The sequence below is a fragment of the Gobio gobio genome (genome assembly GCF_949357685.1).
Source record: "Gobio gobio genome assembly, chromosome: 7".
NCBI lineage: Eukaryota > Metazoa > Chordata > Actinopteri > Cypriniformes > Gobionidae > Gobio > Gobio gobio.
This window is the reverse complement of record NC_137103.1, coordinates 37,034,719-37,054,010: the sequence shown is the minus strand read 5'-3', so window position 1 is coordinate 37,054,010 and position 19,292 is coordinate 37,034,719. Positions and strand designations below refer to the sequence as shown.

Below are 19,292 nucleotides of genomic sequence, written 5' to 3'. Positions count from 1 at the left end.
GTTGTGCAAATACCTGTATGACATATAGAGGGTGCTGTAACATGAGAAATTGTATATATTATAAAACATTTGTTCAGATTACTTTAAATTACAAGGGGTCAGATGGACACTGTGGTAAGAGAAAGCGGTTGCAAAATGCACTCCGCAAAAAAACCCCTATACAATTAATTTTCATTTACTATAATGGCCATTATTGTGTCTGTTTTCTATGTAATTTGATGCTGCATTTATATCACCTCAAATTACTTAGAATCATGTTACATAACAGATAAACTCTCTCAAGTCATCTTGCATGTCTAACTCTGCACAGGACAGAAATACAACACAATCCAGCAGTTTAACATGATTCAAAGTGTGGGCATGCCTTTAAAACCACTGTGGTATTTTGTGGCTACTTCTACCGATCTTATCTTAATAAGAAATGTGTGTTAGCATGAATGTTCATTGGGTATGCTTTGGTTGTTGTTTTAGTTTTACTATGACTTTTCACTGGCAGCTGTCCTGCAGATCAGAGTGAGATCAGATTGATTGATATGCACAGGGATGGGCAGTATTTCAGATACATGTACTTAAAATACGTATTTGAAATGCAAAATACTATTTTGTATTTTGAAACCTTTGAAAAAGACATTTTCGTTTAAATTGGAATTGGATTTACCTTCAGTTAACATGAAGGAATAAAAGAGCACTGGCAAGGGGAAATTTAGTGTTAGCAGTCTTGATAGTTAATTTGTTGTTTGTTTTATCAAGTGTGTTTAAAAATTACTTGTTTGCTAGGATTGCGTGATATGATGATGTATGTCATGGTGATAATATAAAATGTAAATCAATGTAACATTTTCTACATTGTTTATATATCGCGGTGTGCAAATATATCAATGCAGCTTTTAGTGGGCAGGAGTTATTGACATGATAGAAACATGGATGAATGAGTCATAAAGAGCGGGACTTGCTTGATGTTAAAAAGAGTTATTAAAAGTGCAATATATCCTGCAAAAGAAAAACTCATTCAGTATTAACACACTGACTGGCAGCTGTGAGGCTAAACGGTCAAGCACACAAAAAATATGTCAAAATCACTGCTCTTTACTAAATAACATTTGTAATTACCATGAATCAATTTATAATTAATTCATACAGTGAATATGCAGTATTTTATTTTACATTTGATTACATTTCTGTAGTGTTTCTTACTTGGCACTCTTTATTTAATTTGTATCTTTGTTCTGTTGTATTAATTTGTCCTATTGCTTGTCATTTGTTTCTTTTTTCTTATTTTATTATACTGTTTACTTGTTGTCAATAATTGATTACATTAGTTAGCATTAGTTTTTGCTGTGGTATCGAAACTGGTATTGAGAATAGTGAAATTTCGCTGACATCTAGAATTTTGGTTTTGTACTAACAACCTTATATACAGAAAAAATGTCATGATATATATATTGTTACTGTGAAAATGACTCTTTTTATTTTTGTCATATTTTGATAATTTCACCCTTCCATACTCCTTGTTAGATAGCAAGAAAAGTTCCCACAGTTTTACATGTGATTTATTTAGTAGTGTTCACCACAAGTATTAGGTTGCAGTGTAACCTGATCAGAAATAAGTATAGAAATGGCGCACAGACGACACCTTAAACCCAGTCTTTTTGAGAAGTTGGTGGTAGAGGAAGGTGAAAACAAAAGTTTCTCAGCAGCTGTACCCACCAAAATGTTCTTTGCATTCAGAATAGGTCCAGACAGATTTCAGCCTAATAGTGATACTTCACTGAATGGCCAATTTCACATGTATTTTGTGTATTTTCAAAAAACAAAATACTGTATTTATATTTAAATACAAAATTTCCACACAGTATTTTATTTTGATACATTTCAACTGAGATATGTTTATTTTAAGTACAGTTTCATGTATTTATGCCCATCTCTGGATATGTAGTCAAAAGGTGTTTAGGGGAGGTTTAGACTGAAACTCTCAACAGTGATGTTAAGTGAAGACACACTGCATGAAAAAGAGACACTTTTGCCAATATTGTACATTTACAATGGTAAAAATATTGATGATTCTCGGGGTGAGGCAGAGATGGACCTAGAACAAGGGTGGAGATGAGAGGCAGAGCAGAAGAACAGGTTTCTAAATCATCCGAGACATTCTAGTCATTACAAAGGTTTCTCAGCTTCCCTTTCTGGTATGCACAATTATTTTAAATGAAACCTTGTTGTGATCTTATCTCATTTAAACATTGTTTGACCCTTCAGTTGTGACCAAATTAGGCCTAAGTGTGTGTTTTAGTTTGAGGATGTATAGGATATTGTACATATTGGATATGATTCAAAGACAGCCAAATAAAGAAATAAGACCTTGTGATTTCTTACCACTATATGTGTGCAAAGAGAAACCTTTATAACTATCACATACATAGCAAATTAGCATCCCAATGGTTTCATTTACAGTTGAATACTCCTCTTGTGTTAATTGGTTGAATTGGACAACAAACCAAATCCCTTCAGGGCATTCAGATTAATTTGACAGGCCAGAAGGGACAGTTTCAGAGAATTTTACATAAGCACTTTTAAAGATTTGGAAGTCCATAAAAGGGAAGACAGAAACATGCCCCCAAAACCCATTTTAAGGAAACAAATAGACATCTTGTCAATGTTTAAAGCATTAATGAAATGTAGTGTTTCAATAGTTATAAATCAAATCAACCTTTCAGACCAAGTAGTTTATAAATATGTTTTTATTTTAGAGGAAATCATTATTAGGTTGGTCTTTCTTAGCTCAGGAGACATTGAGTTCTTATGTTCCATCGGTTTTGTCTCAGATGTTCATTTGGATACATTTATACACCTAAGAAAAGGATATGAACTCGGATGATATCAGATCATTTAGTCTTGGGAACATCTGTTGAGAAATGTTTAAATAGTTGAGAAGTTGAGACTGCACATCAGTTATCATGGCAAAGTTTGAGACATTGTAACTCTTCTAAAACAGAAGAAGACTCTTCTTTAGGAGAAAACTGTAACAAGCAGATTAAAACGAAAGTCTCTTACTCTCTGTATCTCATTGCCATCTGGAAGACACAACTGAGATAGAATCTCGTAGGCCTATCTTATTTGTGTTTTTTCTTCCTGTTGGGTTCATTCATTTTTCCCTGATGATGACTTCAAACATTTATAGGCCTATTCATAACGTAAACACGCATATTTTGGCCTCAATGTTACTAATCAGAAAATAATTCTAAAGATTAGAGAAGCCCCATAGTAGGCTGTTACTTGCCCAAAATCCCTGTCCCTCTTTTAACCCTTATTAATGCTGAAAGCCTGCAATGATAGCCTAGAACTAGGCCTATTGGCATTAGACTTGAAAAACCTGTGTAAAACCTACTTGAAAATCAAAGTCCAATTTGGTGTAACGACATTTCACATGCCCTCACAGGAGGATTTTTTTTTATATATAGGCTAAGTGTGTGTAACTTCAATAATTATGCAACAAATTAATCAATGCACTTTCGTGCCGCTCCCTGCGTGTCTATGGGCCGTGCAGAGGTTTCTGTCTTGCTGTTGGAATCTGGTTGTGGCCGACCTGACATCCCAGACCAGACCAACAGGTTTCGGTCACGCCCCGGAGCAGGAAAAGTCTAGTATAAAAGGCATATAGGAATGCAGACTTCCAGAAACAAGCTAAGCACACGAGAGAGAAACATACAGAGTAAACTACTCTCGAATTAACGCGTCATAATCCACCAAAATGCAGATGTCCGAGCCCCTCAGCCAGAAGAACGCTCTCTTCACGGCAATGAACCGCTTCTTAGGCGCAGTCAACAACATGGATCAGACGGTAATGGTGCCGAGTCTGCTGAGAGATGTGCCGCTGGACCAACAGAAAGAGGAGCAGAAGCTAACCAACGTCATGGGTAACTATCTGCGGGATGTTGAGGATGACATGTACAGCTATTACAGCCAGCTGAAGTCCATCCGGAACAACATCGAGTGGGGTGTCATGCGCGCAGAGGAGCAGAGGCGCAAGAAAGACACTCCTGCGCCGGAGCCAGTGAGCACAGAACCGGAGAGCGACATGGATCTGGAGCAGCTCCTGCAGTACCATCTGAAGGGCTTGCATGGGGTGCTGTCCGAACTTACAAGCCAAGCCAACAACCTGACCAACCGATACAAGCAGGAGATTGGCATTGCTGGCTGGGGACATTGAACTGCATCAAAAAGGATACATGTCTATTTGCATGTGATGAACAATTCTGATCTATTCTGCATTTGTGGAAGAGACAAAAGGGACCGACCGAACAGATGTTAAACTGTCAAAAGTTAAAAAGCAAGGCTAAGCGAGAGGGGGGAAAGGGTCTGTTGTAGTAGGCCAATGGGGTTTTTGGTGTTGATCACTGATGTATTGTAAGGGCTGCTTCCTGTCTTATGACATTATATTTGCACTGGCAGTTACTTTATTTTTTATTTTTTTTACAAAGCAAAACAAAATCTCCGTTCAAATGGCTGGCTGCCATGCTTTACCTAGATATTTAAATCTATTTATGTATTATGTATAATTGAAAGCTTTTATTTTTCCATTATTCTTTCAAGTTGTTGTCCTATGATGTTACTGTGTGTTCCAGAGGACTGATGACTTAAAGTATGATAGTTTGTTTTACGTGAAAACTCCTATAGATGAAGCAGAAACTCTGTAGAAAACTCCTGGGAATGTTTCCTGTTAATGACTTGAAACTATCTGTGAATCATCCTGTGAATCAATGACGTGGACAACTCTGAAAATCACTGTGCGTGTGTCATGACGAGTTCCATGAGGTTCTGGGTTACATTTTGCCTAAAGGCCAGTATTTGTTAAAACATTTGCTGTGTTTTGTATTGAATTGTTTTTTGTTTTATGTAACGAAATAAACTTTTTGTAATTTGAATATGTCTAATCTGTGGTTGTTTATTATTCATTCTTCTCAACAATACATACTTAACAGGCTTACACACATCCTGCACCACGTATAGCCTACTGTTCATTCCTTAGTTCTTACAAAAGATTTAAATAACATTTCTGAGAATGATGGATTAGACATTATGACACAAAATAAAAATCAGTTCTAATAATTTAATCTAATATTCTGTAGATGAAATTCCCATTTACCATTTAAATTTCTATTTAGTATGTGCATGCAAGTTATGTAGCCTACGTTAAGTGAGACCTTTGCAATTAATTTGATTATTTCTCTTACACACAAAGATTATTTATGTAATACAAATTTGGTCCATAAATAATACACATATATTTTGAGCGGTCACCAGTGAAGTTTCTTTTGCCCATGTGAGCACACATAGGAAAAAACATAAACACTTTTAGTTCTTTTTACACACAAGAAGTATTGGTTTTGTGCAGTTTTTGTTTATAAAAACTGACCTGGGTTGTACGACTCAATTGGACTGACCAAATTTAAACGTGTGAATAAGTGATCACAATTCTCAAGATGTTTGTGATTTTATAATATATTTAAATGTAAACAACTTATTTATTTTGTATTATTTCACAATTACTTATTGTTCAAAGATACCAAAGATTATTCTTTTTTTTTTGGACCTAAACCTAAACAAACATTTTGACTATTGAACTGCCACATACAGTATGTTCCTTGGAGGAATCATCTAGCTTTCACTCTTCTAAATGTTTCATACCATGTTATGAAAATATAAGACACATAAAAAAGGAATAAACAATCAAATATCAAATGTAACAGATAGGCCTAGCCCAGGCATTTTCAAAATGGGGTCTGGGGACCCCCAGGGGGCCGTAAGGGAGTGCTGGGGGTCCATGGAAAAGTCTAAAGAACAGACTGTGTAAAAATAAATAAATAATGAAAATAAGAGTAACTAAATTAAAATAAAACATTGGTTAAAATGAATGAATGAATTAAAATAATAAAATAAATACATCTACACTACATCACAGTAAAAGGCTGTAGTGAGTGGAAAATATATATTTTCTAAAAACAATTTTACACATATTTATAATATTAATTTTCAAATTATTACTATATACTTGAAAATATATAGCTGCCTTTTAAATTTTAGGATGTGGGCCCTAGTCTCACCAAGATGGGGGTTCATGGCATCTAAAAGATTGAAAATCCCTGCCCCTGCCTACACACAGAGTGGACTTATCCATTTATTTTAATTCAAATAAAATCTTAATTGATATCATGACCTCACTGTATAAATAGCTAAGTCTTTAGAAAATATAATGTTGTATAATTATGAAAACTAATAGCGGCAACTTTTTGCGAAGGGAAAACGCCACCGCGTTTCGTATTGTTGTGCTTTTTATCCCAGTGTGCACGCCTTACGTGTCAATGTGGCTGTGGTGTTCTCATGATGTGTGTTGTCCACATCAAATTATTAGTTAGTAAAAAGGAAGAATAATTATGGAATATGAGCATCCAGTCCAAGTTAACAACGCTAGCATCTCCCGCTGTACTGTCGTTAACGCAGCGCCCGACGACTATCGATGTGTAAGTATAAACTTGTTTTAAAAATTAATGTAATGCTAACTTGTTAGCCCTCATCCGTTCCAGGCATGATGCTGTTCACTAGTAGTTTTACTCCTAGACGTGAAAGTAAGAAAGTATGGTCACTGATAATCAATTCATTTCAGTTAAAGATGTATTTATTCATTCTTGTGGAAAGTATATAAGATGGCTCACGGTGAGATAAGTTCAGTTGGAAATGTATTATTGATATGGGATGAGGTGGGATGAACCACCCAACACATGAGGAGCAGGAAAATGGTTTATATATATATATATATATATATATATATATATATATATATATATATATAAGCCTGATAAACATACTTAAGTCCTGACAAACAATTTGAAAAAGAGTCAGATTTACTTGATAAATACAAAATATTATATTTCCATATTATATTTTCATTTTTAAAGACCAAGTAGTTTACACACACACACACACACACACACACACACACACACACACACACACACACACACACACACACACACACATACATATATATATATATATATATGATAGGTATATGTGTGTGCGAGAAAGTCCTATGAAAGTGCTGTGAAATGTCTTAATGTATTTTCTCAATGTATTAATGTCAAAAAACTTTTCCTTCCTGATTGTCATTTTAATTTTCATTAGATTTACGTATGTATTTTAATTCTCAGGATGTGATTCTTAAAGTGAAAAGGGCCACAGGGACATTTTCATTAGTGGGATGGTGAGTCGGTTCATATTGCACATAGCTTTTTTGTTTTAAAGTGACTTTTGAGCATTCTTAACTATCTTAAAATGTCCTGTCTTGTAGCTTGTTCATGCTCTTTGTGATATGGCTGCTGCGCAGATATAACTCTTTGGCTCAGGTACAGTTTGTGTTTGATATGAATTGCTAACTACTATTCAAATGTTTGGTGGCAATATGATCTTTTTTATTCAGCCAAGATGCATTATATTGATCAAAAGTGACAGTAAAGATGTTTTGCTACAACAACAAAGAAGCAGCACAACTGCTTTCAACATTGATAAATTATTAATAAATCAGCATATTAGAATGATTTCTGAAGGATCATGTGACACTGAAGACTGGAGTAAAATCCAGCTTTGCTATCACAGGAACAAACATCTTTTTAAAATGTATTAAAATAGTAAACTGTTATTTTAAATTGAAAAGTTCAGTCTGTTTGAAGCCAGAAACAACTAATACCAACCCCAAACTTTTGAATGGTAGTGTAATTACCCAACATACTTTAAAATTCAGTAAAATTCTAACTAGTTATTGTCATTTTGTTGAATATGAAATTATTTTAACTATCGTATCTCTTGCGATCTGTATTTTATTATTTCTATCCTTTTCTTTGTTTTACAGAAAATGGTAGTTAGTCTGACAGTAGCTGCATTTTTTGACAGTGTTGCATATGTTATGGTAAGTTGTGTTGATTAATTTCTGTGTATGTTTGAGAGAGAGAGACATATGTAGGCAGAGCTTATTTATTCAAGCTAATGTATGTTGAAAATATATATTTTTTTAATCCCTCTTTAATAACTTTATTTCATTGCACCTCTTCCTTTCCAGGGAGAGTCTCATCCAGAGGGCTCTCTGTGTAACTTTCAAGCATGGTGGCTCACATATTTTGGTAAATTTGGCAACTGATTAAAGATGCGTGTTTATATGTTTACTGTCATGTTAATGGAAAGTAACAAATCATCATTTCTGACATTAGTGAATAAAATGATTTATTCCAGTCAAGTGTGAATATGAAATAACTAGTAAATGCAGTGCATCCAAATAGAAAGATGACATCCTTTGTACACTGATGTCATTATAAATTTCTGTTGTTGTTATAGTTTTGGGCTGTTTGTTTCAGACTGGACTGCACTAATGTGGGTGTGTCTTATTACGTTCAATCTCTACCTGAACCTGGTGAGAGAAATCAGAACGGAACATAATGAGATGTGAGTCAATATACACAGAAACAAACACAAGTTTAGTTGTGTATGCATTTATACATTCCTAACATCTGCATATGTTTCTCAGACCATACCATGTGGTGGCGTGGGGAGTTCCTCTGCTTATGTCCACTCTCCCACTGATGGCTGGATACTATGGCCCTGCTGGAGCCTGGTGGTATATGACATTTCATTTTTGATATATTCTTAATTTCAGTTGTAATTAACTACAGTAGTCATCAGCCCTTTCTGTCTCATTCTTTTTCTGCAGTTGGATCACAGATGATCATGTTGGGTGGAGGTTTGGCATGTAAGTTTGTAATGTTCATCATGTTTATGAGTGTTTGCGGAAATGCATGTTATTTATAGGGATGTATCTGGGTTGGAGTACTCAGTAATGTAACTATGTTATCAGTTTCGTCAAATTTCAGAGGTTCACGCATGTTATTTGAATCTCAGGAATTTCCGTTCTCGCTCTGACAGGTTTTTTGCATGCTGGGCCTGCTTAGAATATTTTTCACTCTACGAATTGTGTATAATTATGGTTATTTATTTTTGTGTAAATGATCGCTTACACTGCCCACAAATATATTTGGACACAATATCTTTTTTTAAAAAGATACTTGTATGGATGCACAATATATCGGTACCATGTTGGTTACTTCCCATATGTTTACATTTGCATGACCTTTTCCATCATCCAACGATCATGTAAAAGTCCTCTTTAAAAAATTTGAAATAACCTTTAGCAAATCTAACAATAAACATCAATTTTTCATACTGTTAAATTATTGTAGCCTTTAAAATGATTGAATGATTTTAGTTTTTAATTATTTATTTAAAACAAATTACAGAAATATATATATTACTTAATATATTTGAAATGTACTTATATCATGCAATTATTACATTATACATTATATTATTGACCATTCATCAGTAATGAAAATAGTTATCATCTTATAGTTATCTGCCAAATTTTTTATAATGTTGCATCCCTAGGTATGTATTTTATAGAAGGATAGCACAAGCACACTATCAAGTGTCTAAATACTTTTATAGGCCTCTGTTTGTGTATTGTCTTGTTTGAGGTTTAAAGTATTTCTTTGTTTTTTCGTGTGTTTTTTTGTTTCAGATGGTACATTCCCCTGTTTAGCCTGATTATCCTCATGATCTGCTGTTATGCTCGAATCATCTGTGTGGCCAACGAGAGGGTGAGTGAATGTGACTCCCAAGCATCTGCTAAAAAATTGTCCTACTTCTGAAGTGTGATAGCATGGCAATGTTAGGTCTAACTTATGTGTACTATCTTGAACAAAGCACTTTGTTTATCTCTTCCTTGTTCTCTGTAATGCAGTCGAGTGAACTTTTTTTACACGACTGGCAGATTCTTACACACTGACGCAATAAGTCAGGCTATACGTGCTCATGTACGTGCTGACACCTGTGTACTCTACACAGGTCTGATGGGTGTACATTCAGCATTGTTGAGATGGTGGGATTTGTGCTATGGCGCAAGAGCAGTTCTTTTCAACCACACACCACATTATGATCCATGAGCGTAAATGCATGTTTAAAGTTACTATCTTTATTTCAGATGCGTTCCTGGTTAGGCACCTTTAATCCTGAAAGAGAGAGGAGGAAGGTAAGTGTGTGTATTAGTGCATGTGCAGATATGACAGTCCTGACATCCACTGGTTTATACATCGGTAATGTATCATTACTTCTTTCTGCAGATCTCTCTAGCTGAAGAGATCAGACCGTTGAAGTGGTATCCCTCTGTCTATCTGCTCGTCTCTATCTTCCCCCTCATAAATCGGTAACTGCGTTTTTTTTCCCCACACTACATTTTACATACTCAACCTCAGGGATGTGATCTATATTTATATGGATTTCCCTATTTTCTGACCTGAAGTATGTCCCATATAATAATTCTTATTACTGTTATTGTATAGTCTCATTTAATGGGGGGAAAAGTTAGCTGATAACATGCCTTATAACTGTGGATGCATCTTTGTGCTTGTGTCTGATTTGCATGTGTATTTCTGCAGACTTCATAATGCTGCTTACCCAGAGCACCCTGTGTTTTCTCTGACATTACTGCACGTGCTCAGTGCACCATTGCATGGACTTGCAAATGCTCTTGTCTTTGGGAAGGACACCTGGAGTCAACTGAGTTCAACAGGAATAAAGGTACAGTTCACACTCACTGGTTTCAGCCATTGATGGCTGTGATTTGTCTCCTTATATGTCAGTCCCTTCCTGGATCATTATGGTTACTGGGCAGCATAAGCAGCAATGCAGACCAGACACATTTGTGCACTTTGATTTCAATCTCTCATTTACGTAACGCATGCGTTTTCCTCAGATGGCGATCCAGTCTCGACTTTGTGACAGCACAAGGATTGGAGAGTACCATGCCACGAATGTAAGATACACACATGACCTTGATACACACTCCGATTCTGACGACGAGGACAACAATGTCATCTTTTACAGTCCGAACATGATCTTAAAAGACAGAGGACCCTTGGAAAATGTTTAAAAAAGAAGTGTGTATGTGTGTGCCTAAAGAGTTTCATTCAGTGTTTCTGTGTAGCAGCTTTTATGCTGACACTTTAATTAAAATATGTATTATTATAGTTGGAAAACAGAAAAGAAAATGTTTGATAGAAGATCTTCCTTTGCCTTTAATGACGGGTAGTATCATAACATTCGTTTGTACTGTATTAATGTGGGAAAGCTTTCAATCAAGCTGTTTACCACCTCAAAGTAATAGATTTTGTTGTATATAATGGAATTAAAGACTGCCTTTTCTATTTCATTCAGCTGAATATTTCAGACATAATGGTATACTTTGAGAAACTTTGAGAAGCATGTTTTACTATTATATTTATGAAAATGTATGCTATATTTTTGTATTGTTTACATATTCAGCAAATTTTTTTTAAATACAAATCTAATGACATTTCTCTGGTGTTTGTGTCCTTTGTCTAGTAGAATGAGCTAGCACTCTAACTTAGTTAGTCAGCTATATAACTTTGAGTTCTAGATGATTAATGAGAGAGCCATTTGGAGCAAGACATGCTTCCCATGAGCTGCTTAGTAAGAGGGTTATAAAAGCTCCTCGGAATAAATCAGTGATATAAACTGGTGTCTGTTTGTCTTACGAAACAATTTAAACAATACTGACACCGTGTGGACAGAAGTGTGAACGCTGTTCAGAAATAGACACTATCGCTCTATATCTAGCTTTATTGAATAAAAATACAAATCCAAAAAGTTGATTCTGAAAGTGTATTTAAATATAATTTAAAGTGTTTAATAAACTAAGCAAAAGGAGAAATGTTATTTCGCTGTTCTGTTTCCTGATTGGCCGTGGTGTATTATATATCATCTAAGCGTGTTCAACAGCGATTGGTGAACAATTCATTATAAGTGACGAGGGAGCCAATCAGTGAAGAGTGCGGTGTAAAATCACGATGAAAAATGCAACAGTAACCATACGTAACATGTTTTCATAACAATAGCTGGCGAACATACTTCGTGTATAGTCAGGGAGCGTCCGGGAAGACAACGGTAACATTCACAACCTGTAAACGATTGTGTTTCAAGGCGAATTGCTGGGTAGGAAACGGAGTACAGTAGAAACTGTACATTCTGTACACCATGGTATGACTTCTGATAAAAGGTAAGACTTGAGATGGTGGGATTTGTGCTATGGCGCAAGAGCAGTTCTTTTCAACCACACACCACATTATGATCCATGAGCGTAAATGCATGTTTAAAGTTACTATCTTTATTTCAGATGCGTTCCTGGTTAGGCACCTTTAATCCTGAAAGAGAGAGGAGGAAGGTAAGTGTGTGTATTAGTGCATGTGCAGATATGACAGTCCTGACATCCACTGGTTTATACATCGGTAATGTATCATTACTTCTTTCTGCAGATCTCTCTAGCTGAAGAGATCAGACCGTTGAAGTGGTATCCCTCTGTCTATCTGCTCGTCTCTATCTTCCCCCTCATAAATCGGTAACTGCGTTTTTTTTCCCCACACTACATTTTACATACTCAACCTCAGGGATGTGATCTATATTTATATGGATTTCCCTATTTTCTGACCTGAAGTATGTCCCATATAATAATTCTTATTACTGTTATTGTATAGTCTCATTTAATGGGGGGAAAAGTTAGCTGATAACATGCCTTATAACTGTGGATGCATCTTTGTGCTTGTGTCTGATTTGCATGTGTATTTCTGCAGACTTCATAATGCTGCTTACCCAGAGCACCCTGTGTTTTCTCTGACATTACTGCACGTGCTCAGTGCACCATTGCATGGACTTGCAAATGCTCTTGTCTTTGGGAAGGACACCTGGAGTCAACTGAGTTCAACAGGAATAAAGGTACAGTTCACACTCACTGGTTTCAGCCATTGATGGCTGTGATTTGTCTCCTTATATGTCAGTCCCTTCCTGGATCATTATGGTTACTGGGCAGCATAAGCAGCAATGCAGACCAGACACATTTGTGCACTTTGATTTCAATCTCTCATTTACGTAACGCATGCGTTTTCCTCAGATGGCGATCCAGTCTCGACTTTGTGACAGCACAAGGATTGGAGAGTACCATGCCACGAATGTAAGATACACACATGACCTTGATACACACTCCGATTCTGACGACGAGGACAACAATGTCATCTTTTACAGTCCGAACATGATCTTAAAAGACAGAGGACCCTTGGAAAATGTTTAAAAAAGAAGTGTGTATGTGTGTGCCTAAAGAGTTTCATTCAGTGTTTCTGTGTAGCAGCTTTTATGCTGACACTTTAATTAAAATATGTATTATTATAGTTGGAAAACAGAAAAGAAAATGTTTGATAGAAGATCTTCCTTTGCCTTTAATGACGGGTAGTATCATAACATTCGTTTGTACTGTATTAATGTGGGAAAGCTTTCAATCAAGCTGTTTACCACCTCAAAGTAATAGATTTTGTTGTATATAATGGAATTAAAGACTGCCTTTTCTATTTCATTCAGCTGAATATTTCAGACATAATGGTATACTTTGAGAAACTTTGAGAAGCATGTTTTACTATTATATTTATGAAAATGTATGCTATATTTTTGTATTGTTTACATATTCAGCAAATTTTTTTTAAATACAAATCTAATGACATTTCTCTGGTGTTTGTGTCCTTTGTCTAGTAGAATGAGCTAGCACTCTAACTTAGTTAGTCAGCTATATAACTTTGAGTTCTAGATGATTAATGAGAGAGCCATTTGGAGCAAGACATGCTTCCCATGAGCTGCTTAGTAAGAGGGTTATAAAAGCTCCTCGGAATAAATCAGTGATATAAACTGGTGTCTGTTTGTCTTACGAAACAATTTAAACAATACTGACACCGTGTGGACAGAAGTGTGAACGCTGTTCAGAAATAGACACTATCGCTCTATATCTAGCTTTATTGAATAAAAATACAAATCCAAAAAGTTGATTCTGAAAGTGTATTTAAATATAATTTAAAGTGTTTAATAAACTATAAGCAAAAGGAGAAATGTTATTTCGCTGTTCTGTTTCCTGATTGGCCGTGGTGTATTATATATCATCTAAGCGTGTTCAACAGCGATTGGTGAACAATTCATTATAAGTGACGAGGGAGCCAATCAGTGAAGAGTGCGGTGTAAAATCACGATGAAAAATGCAACAGTAACCATACGTAACATGTTTTCATAACAATAGCTGGCGAACATACTTCGTGTATAGTCAGGGAGCGTCCGGGAAGACAACGGTAACATTCACAACCTGTAAACGATTGTGTTTCAAGGCGAATTGCTGGGTAGGAAACGGAGTACAGTAGAAACTGTACATTCTGTACACCATGGTATGACTTCTGATAAAAGGTAAGACTTCTTTATACGTTATTTAAAAGTCTTCAACATTAGAACAAAATACAATTCTAAACATATAGTTCCTGTTTACGATATAAAAGTCTGTTATATATAGTAAATATTATTATTAAATAATATTACATTTTTTTTTACATTTGTCTGGTTCCGTGTAAATACAATTGTACATGGTAACTTAATACGGTATGCTTAATATGATTAAATAAGTGTAGCAATGTAGTGATTTGTGTTTTGTATATTTGTATGATGACTTGCAACATTTCCTCTACAGCCAGCGTCTATGTGGTGCGCAAGATCAGAGCTTCTCTTAAAGAGGGAGAGCAAACTGAACAACCTGCGCTCACACCATGTAGCCTGGCTAAAGGTGAGTTTATTATAAATAAATAGATATTCGTTATTTAACCTCCTGGGTGCCATTGTCCTCGTACGAGGACATTATATTTTAGTGAATTTCTCTGACACCATACATGTCACAGAGAGCACAATCAGGGCTTTTCACAGATTTGTTTTGAGGTTTCACCAGGACAACAACAACTTGGTGAATGAAAAAACAAATCCCATTGTTTTTGCCTATACATGTAATTTCATGTGATTTTATTTATGCCGACATAGCATAACATATAAGAATATATATATTTTTTTAAACAAACAAACACACACATTTCCATTTGTTTCTTATGCTCTAAACAATGTAAAGACATGAAAAAAAAAAAACTAAATTCAAACTTTTTTTACTGGGTCTTAAGAGGTTAAGGTCAATTCACAGGGATAGCAAGTTATACAATTTTGATTACATATTATGAAATGTAAAATTATAAATGAAATAATAGAATTCTAAATTTGGAATATTAATAATTCACAGTTAGACCAGAAAGTGCAATAGTTCCAGGCCCACTTTTTTCACCATTGCATAGGGATTTTAAAATGAACCATGAACCAAGCCAATCAGCTATGACGTGAATCACAACATTACAAACTGATTTGAAGCAAAACAAGTTTTAAAAAAATGGGACATAAAGGCTTTAAAACTGTGTACTTAATGTTTTTAGTGAGGGAAATAACTAGAATCCCACGAAAGCATTGTGAACATCATAATCAAATTTAAAAACGATGGAACAATATAAAACTACTCATTTACAAATGTCGATTATATTTTTAAAAACAATATGTTTTAAGTTTATTGCAAAATATGCACATATATATATACACACACACATTTCAGCATTTTGAGAGCGTAGGGAGATCGCCTTGATTACGTCATTCACAGTGTTTAATGGGAGTGGGCGGGGCTGTTTATTGCAGCAACAACAAAAAAAAACTTCTTTACTTCTTTAACCTTGTTTGTTAAGATATAGCGATTGGGCAGAAGCCAGACTTTTTTCCAGTCAACATCAATCACAAACTGACTCCAATACGCAATAACATTTGGTCTCGAAACAATATCCTTCTGTAACCAATAAAACCTTCTTTTTTCTTATTGTTATAATTATTATAAGGAGAAACATTATTTAACTATAAGGGAGTGATTTGATGGGAGGGGTGGGAATTTCTATCTTACCTTTTTTGCTGTTTAAATAATATTCAAATTTTTGAAGAAATTGCTCCAAAGACAATTGCAAATTCCCTTGGTTGTATGGAAATAGCTCCACAGCAGACTTCTTCCCATCAGTCAAAGCGGTGTTACGTCACGAAAGTGCAGACTCGTAGGAAGACCGCAAGTGTTTAGGGTGCCATTTGGGACAGGGCCTAAGTTATCATTCAAAATAAATTTCCTTATGGAGAAAATGAATGGAGTTCTTACGAAACACATCCGTTGCACTTTATCAAGAAAGTATATAGGGTGAAAGTGTATCTCAGCGTTTTAATTACTCTAGCCTTATCTGAATGAGGCAAAGTACATCAGAGTGCATTAGCTCATTCCAGTGAGTAGACGAGAAGCGAAGTGGAAGAGAGAAAGGGGAGAAAGGTCAGCAACAGCCATTAGGATTGTTTTGATTTGGTCTTAGTGACTTAGGAGTTCTCTTGACTACTCTTAACTTTTCACAGATTTAGGAGCTGGTTTTAAAGCTAAAATGCTTTGTGGAATACTCTTAGTGCAAAAATGTAGGAGTCCTAAATTAAGGACTGACACACCCATTATTTTTGAGAGTTTCTGCTAAATCTGCAAGTTAGGAGCTACTTTTATCCTTAAGACGTTTTGTGAATACAGCCCCAGATGTGGAATGTACAAAGGTTGTTTTCAAATGTCACTAAAGTCGCCTGACTTGTTTGTGTGTTTCCAGGTAAAAAGAAGAGAACTGCGTCAGACAGTGCATTAATGGCAGCGCTGGAGCCTGAGGGTGCTGCTGGGTCATCTGCACCTACTGAGACAGCTCTACAGAAATGTGGTTCCTGAGGTTAAAGGTCACGCAGATGTAAATCTGGACACAACGAAGGCCATCCCTGCCAAAAAAAAAAAGTGCCTCGCTGGACACCAGCATATGTTGTGTTTTGCATGCTGGTGTTCTGGTGTTCCAACAAGGCCATCTAAACCGGTCTTTTCGGCAGAGACTTTACAAAAGCGGAAGGCAGATTGTGACAAAGATCTGAAATCAGACCAGGTTTGCTCCGCGTGACCTTTATTCTCAGGTGCCAACACTTTCTCTGTCTCCTAGCTCTCTCTCTCTTTTTCTTTTCTCCATCAGCTGTAGTTTGTGAAGGTCTGTTCATCAACCTCTGCCTCAGGGGCGGTTCAGATCTGATGTTTACCTGCAGCTTTTTTGCATTTATACTCGCCAACAAAATGACTGAACACATATCACTGTCATTAAATGTAACTCTGACGATATTTATAAGATCATGCCATGTTTGTTATGACGAAACAACTAATAAAATTGTGAAACTCCCATCTTTGTTTTCTCGTGTTCTACCTAAACAACTCAACATAATTTTTTTGTAATAAACATTTCTTCTAACCTGTCCTCGATTTACCTGAACCTCTATTCTTTGATTTAAATTGACATCCCAATGACATAATTCCTCTGCAGGGTTAGAGATGATCTCCATAATCAAAGGATTTACTTTAAGCATGAAAAGTTTAAAATATATGTACTTTATTGTGTATTCTATGGCAATAAATTGATTAAGAAAAGGAAGTGGGATTTAGATAAATACTCATGGTCACAGTGAAAAATATTGACATGGGAAACATAGTGTAAATATAAATGTAATGTAAAGTAGTCACATAATGTAAAGTAGGCCTATAAAAATAAATATAAACAAAACGGGAATAAAAATAAGAAAAATTATATTATATTATTAATTTGAGCGTGGTTGTTTTCTGATCCGCCATGCCTCTCTGCATAGACAAAATGTTCTACTGACCCTTGTGTGATAATGTAAACATGAACAAAGACCTGGGGCCTCATTTATAAAACTTTGCGTAGGATTTGCGTCAGAATTGGCGTACGGATGAAACATAGGACGTGCGTACGCACAGAAATATTCGGATTTATAAAACCGTGCGCACGCACATCCTACGCAGTTTTCCCTTAATAAATCACAATCAATTCTAAATGTAGCGCAGCTTTTGCGGCTTCATGTCACGCCCATAGTTGCCCATAAATAGTCCGTGAAACGCCCACAAGTTAATATTCATAGGTTGCGAAATCATGGCAAACACAGAGAAGAAATAAAAAAAAAAACGTAACTTCACTCAATGTGAGGTAGAAGTTATCGTTGGCGAGGTTGAAAAGAGAAGAAAAGTGTTGTTTGGAGGGCACAGTGTGGGCATTACTAATGCCAAAAAGACACTTGAGTGGCAAAAGGTTGCAGACGCCGTAAATGCTGTAGCCTCACAACCTCGGACTATCGCCGAAATAAAAAAGAAATGATCGGACATCAAAGTCGAGGCAAAAAAGCGTCTAGTGCTCCATCGCCAGAGTGTGTCCTCTTGCTGTCTGAAGATGCGTTCACTCCGAATCCTTCCATTCGCCACATCTTCTAGAGCACAAGATCAGCCATTGTGCGTCTTTTACGCATTGTGATGGGGCATTTTATTTCCATCCATTTAATTGAATCTGACAAGCTACAGATGTCGGTTATAATCTACGTGGAAATGGGAAATAGTTCCGTGCAAATGTAATGTCTTGCAGCTTTCTGAATGGTTGAGACATAGGCCTACGTCATTTTATCAAAAATAAAACTAAAGGCATATGCATGAATACCATGAACGTAGCTGATGAAGAAATTTTACTATGAAAACAACTTTCCCCAGTGGACAATTAATACATCTATCTATTTATCTATATATCTCCCTAATTATCTATCTATCTGTCTAATTGCATCTATCTGCTCCGCCAGACGGACACTTGACGAGAATATCAGTTTTGTACATTAGCTATTTCGTTGTTTACCATATTTATGAGGATGAATTGCAATGCATAACATGCCAATATTATTGCAGAACATATTTCACTTTTCTTTTTGCAAATATGTGTTAATTTGCATTTATGTTGTAATTTTCGGTTGATTTTGTTTGTTTTACACTGCAGATCGATCAAATGGGTGTTCGTGTAGGCTGTTCATTGTAAGACTTGCTTTGTGAAGTCTTAATGTTATTTATGAGAGGCATAGCCATTTCTTTTACACAACGGTCTACAGTTTCACACACTTTCACGTGTTTCTTCCATCTGCCGACGGTGTCGCCATTTCTCATTTCACCCGTTTTTGTGCGTACGCCTGGGTCAGAGCTTGCGTGAAAGACCGCACATTTTTCCGTCAAGTTTGCTTTTTATAAATACCAATTATTGCGTTGAGAGCGGCGTACGCCTTCTTTTGTGCGTACGCAACGTTTATAAATGAGGCCCCTGAACCCTAGTGAAAACCTATGGGATGAATTGGATTGCTGACTGTGAGAC

The 19,292-nt window shown here is 35.9% G+C and overlaps 3 protein-coding genes and 1 long non-coding RNA gene across 4 annotated transcripts; all 4 read left to right on the top strand.

Moving 5' to 3' along the window:
- The first annotated feature begins 2,727 nt into the window (after positions 1-2,727).
- mid1ip1a (MID1 interacting protein 1a) lies at positions 2,728-4,926 on the top strand. Its single transcript, XM_079821351.1, has one exon. The coding sequence runs from the start codon at positions 3,749-3,751 to the stop codon at positions 4,205-4,207; it is 459 nt and encodes a 152-aa protein (XP_079677477.1). The 5' UTR covers positions 2,728-3,748; the 3' UTR covers positions 4,208-4,926.
- Positions 4,927-6,337: 1,411 nt separating this feature from the next.
- Positions 6,338-11,455, top strand: LOC307129393 (uncharacterized protein). The gene is made up of 13 exons (XM_079821781.1): positions 6,338-6,518; positions 7,206-7,258; positions 7,346-7,400; positions 7,904-7,960; positions 8,111-8,171; positions 8,403-8,490; positions 8,573-8,662; positions 8,756-8,794; positions 9,620-9,698; positions 10,082-10,129; positions 10,221-10,303; positions 10,536-10,677; positions 10,853-11,455. Exons 1-13 carry the CDS (start codon positions 6,432-6,434, stop codon positions 11,027-11,029), a joined length of 1,059 nt encoding a protein of 352 aa, XP_079677907.1. The 5' UTR covers positions 6,338-6,431; the 3' UTR covers positions 11,030-11,455.
- A 491-nt stretch (positions 11,456-11,946) lies between these two features.
- On the top strand, positions 11,947-13,666 carry LOC307128876 (uncharacterized protein). The gene is made up of 5 exons (XM_079820897.1): positions 11,947-12,175; positions 12,293-12,340; positions 12,432-12,514; positions 12,747-12,888; positions 13,064-13,666. Exons 2-5 carry the CDS (start codon positions 12,293-12,295, stop codon positions 13,238-13,240), a joined length of 450 nt encoding a protein of 149 aa, XP_079677023.1. The 5' UTR covers positions 11,947-12,175; the 3' UTR covers positions 13,241-13,666.
- Positions 13,667-14,176: 510 nt separating this feature from the next.
- On the top strand, positions 14,177-17,352 carry LOC307129187. The gene is made up of 3 exons (XR_013816857.1): positions 14,177-14,388; positions 14,666-14,758; positions 16,677-17,352. It is a non-coding gene; the product is annotated as an uncharacterized lncRNA (long non-coding RNA).
- The last annotated feature ends 1,940 nt before the right edge of the window (positions 17,353-19,292 follow it).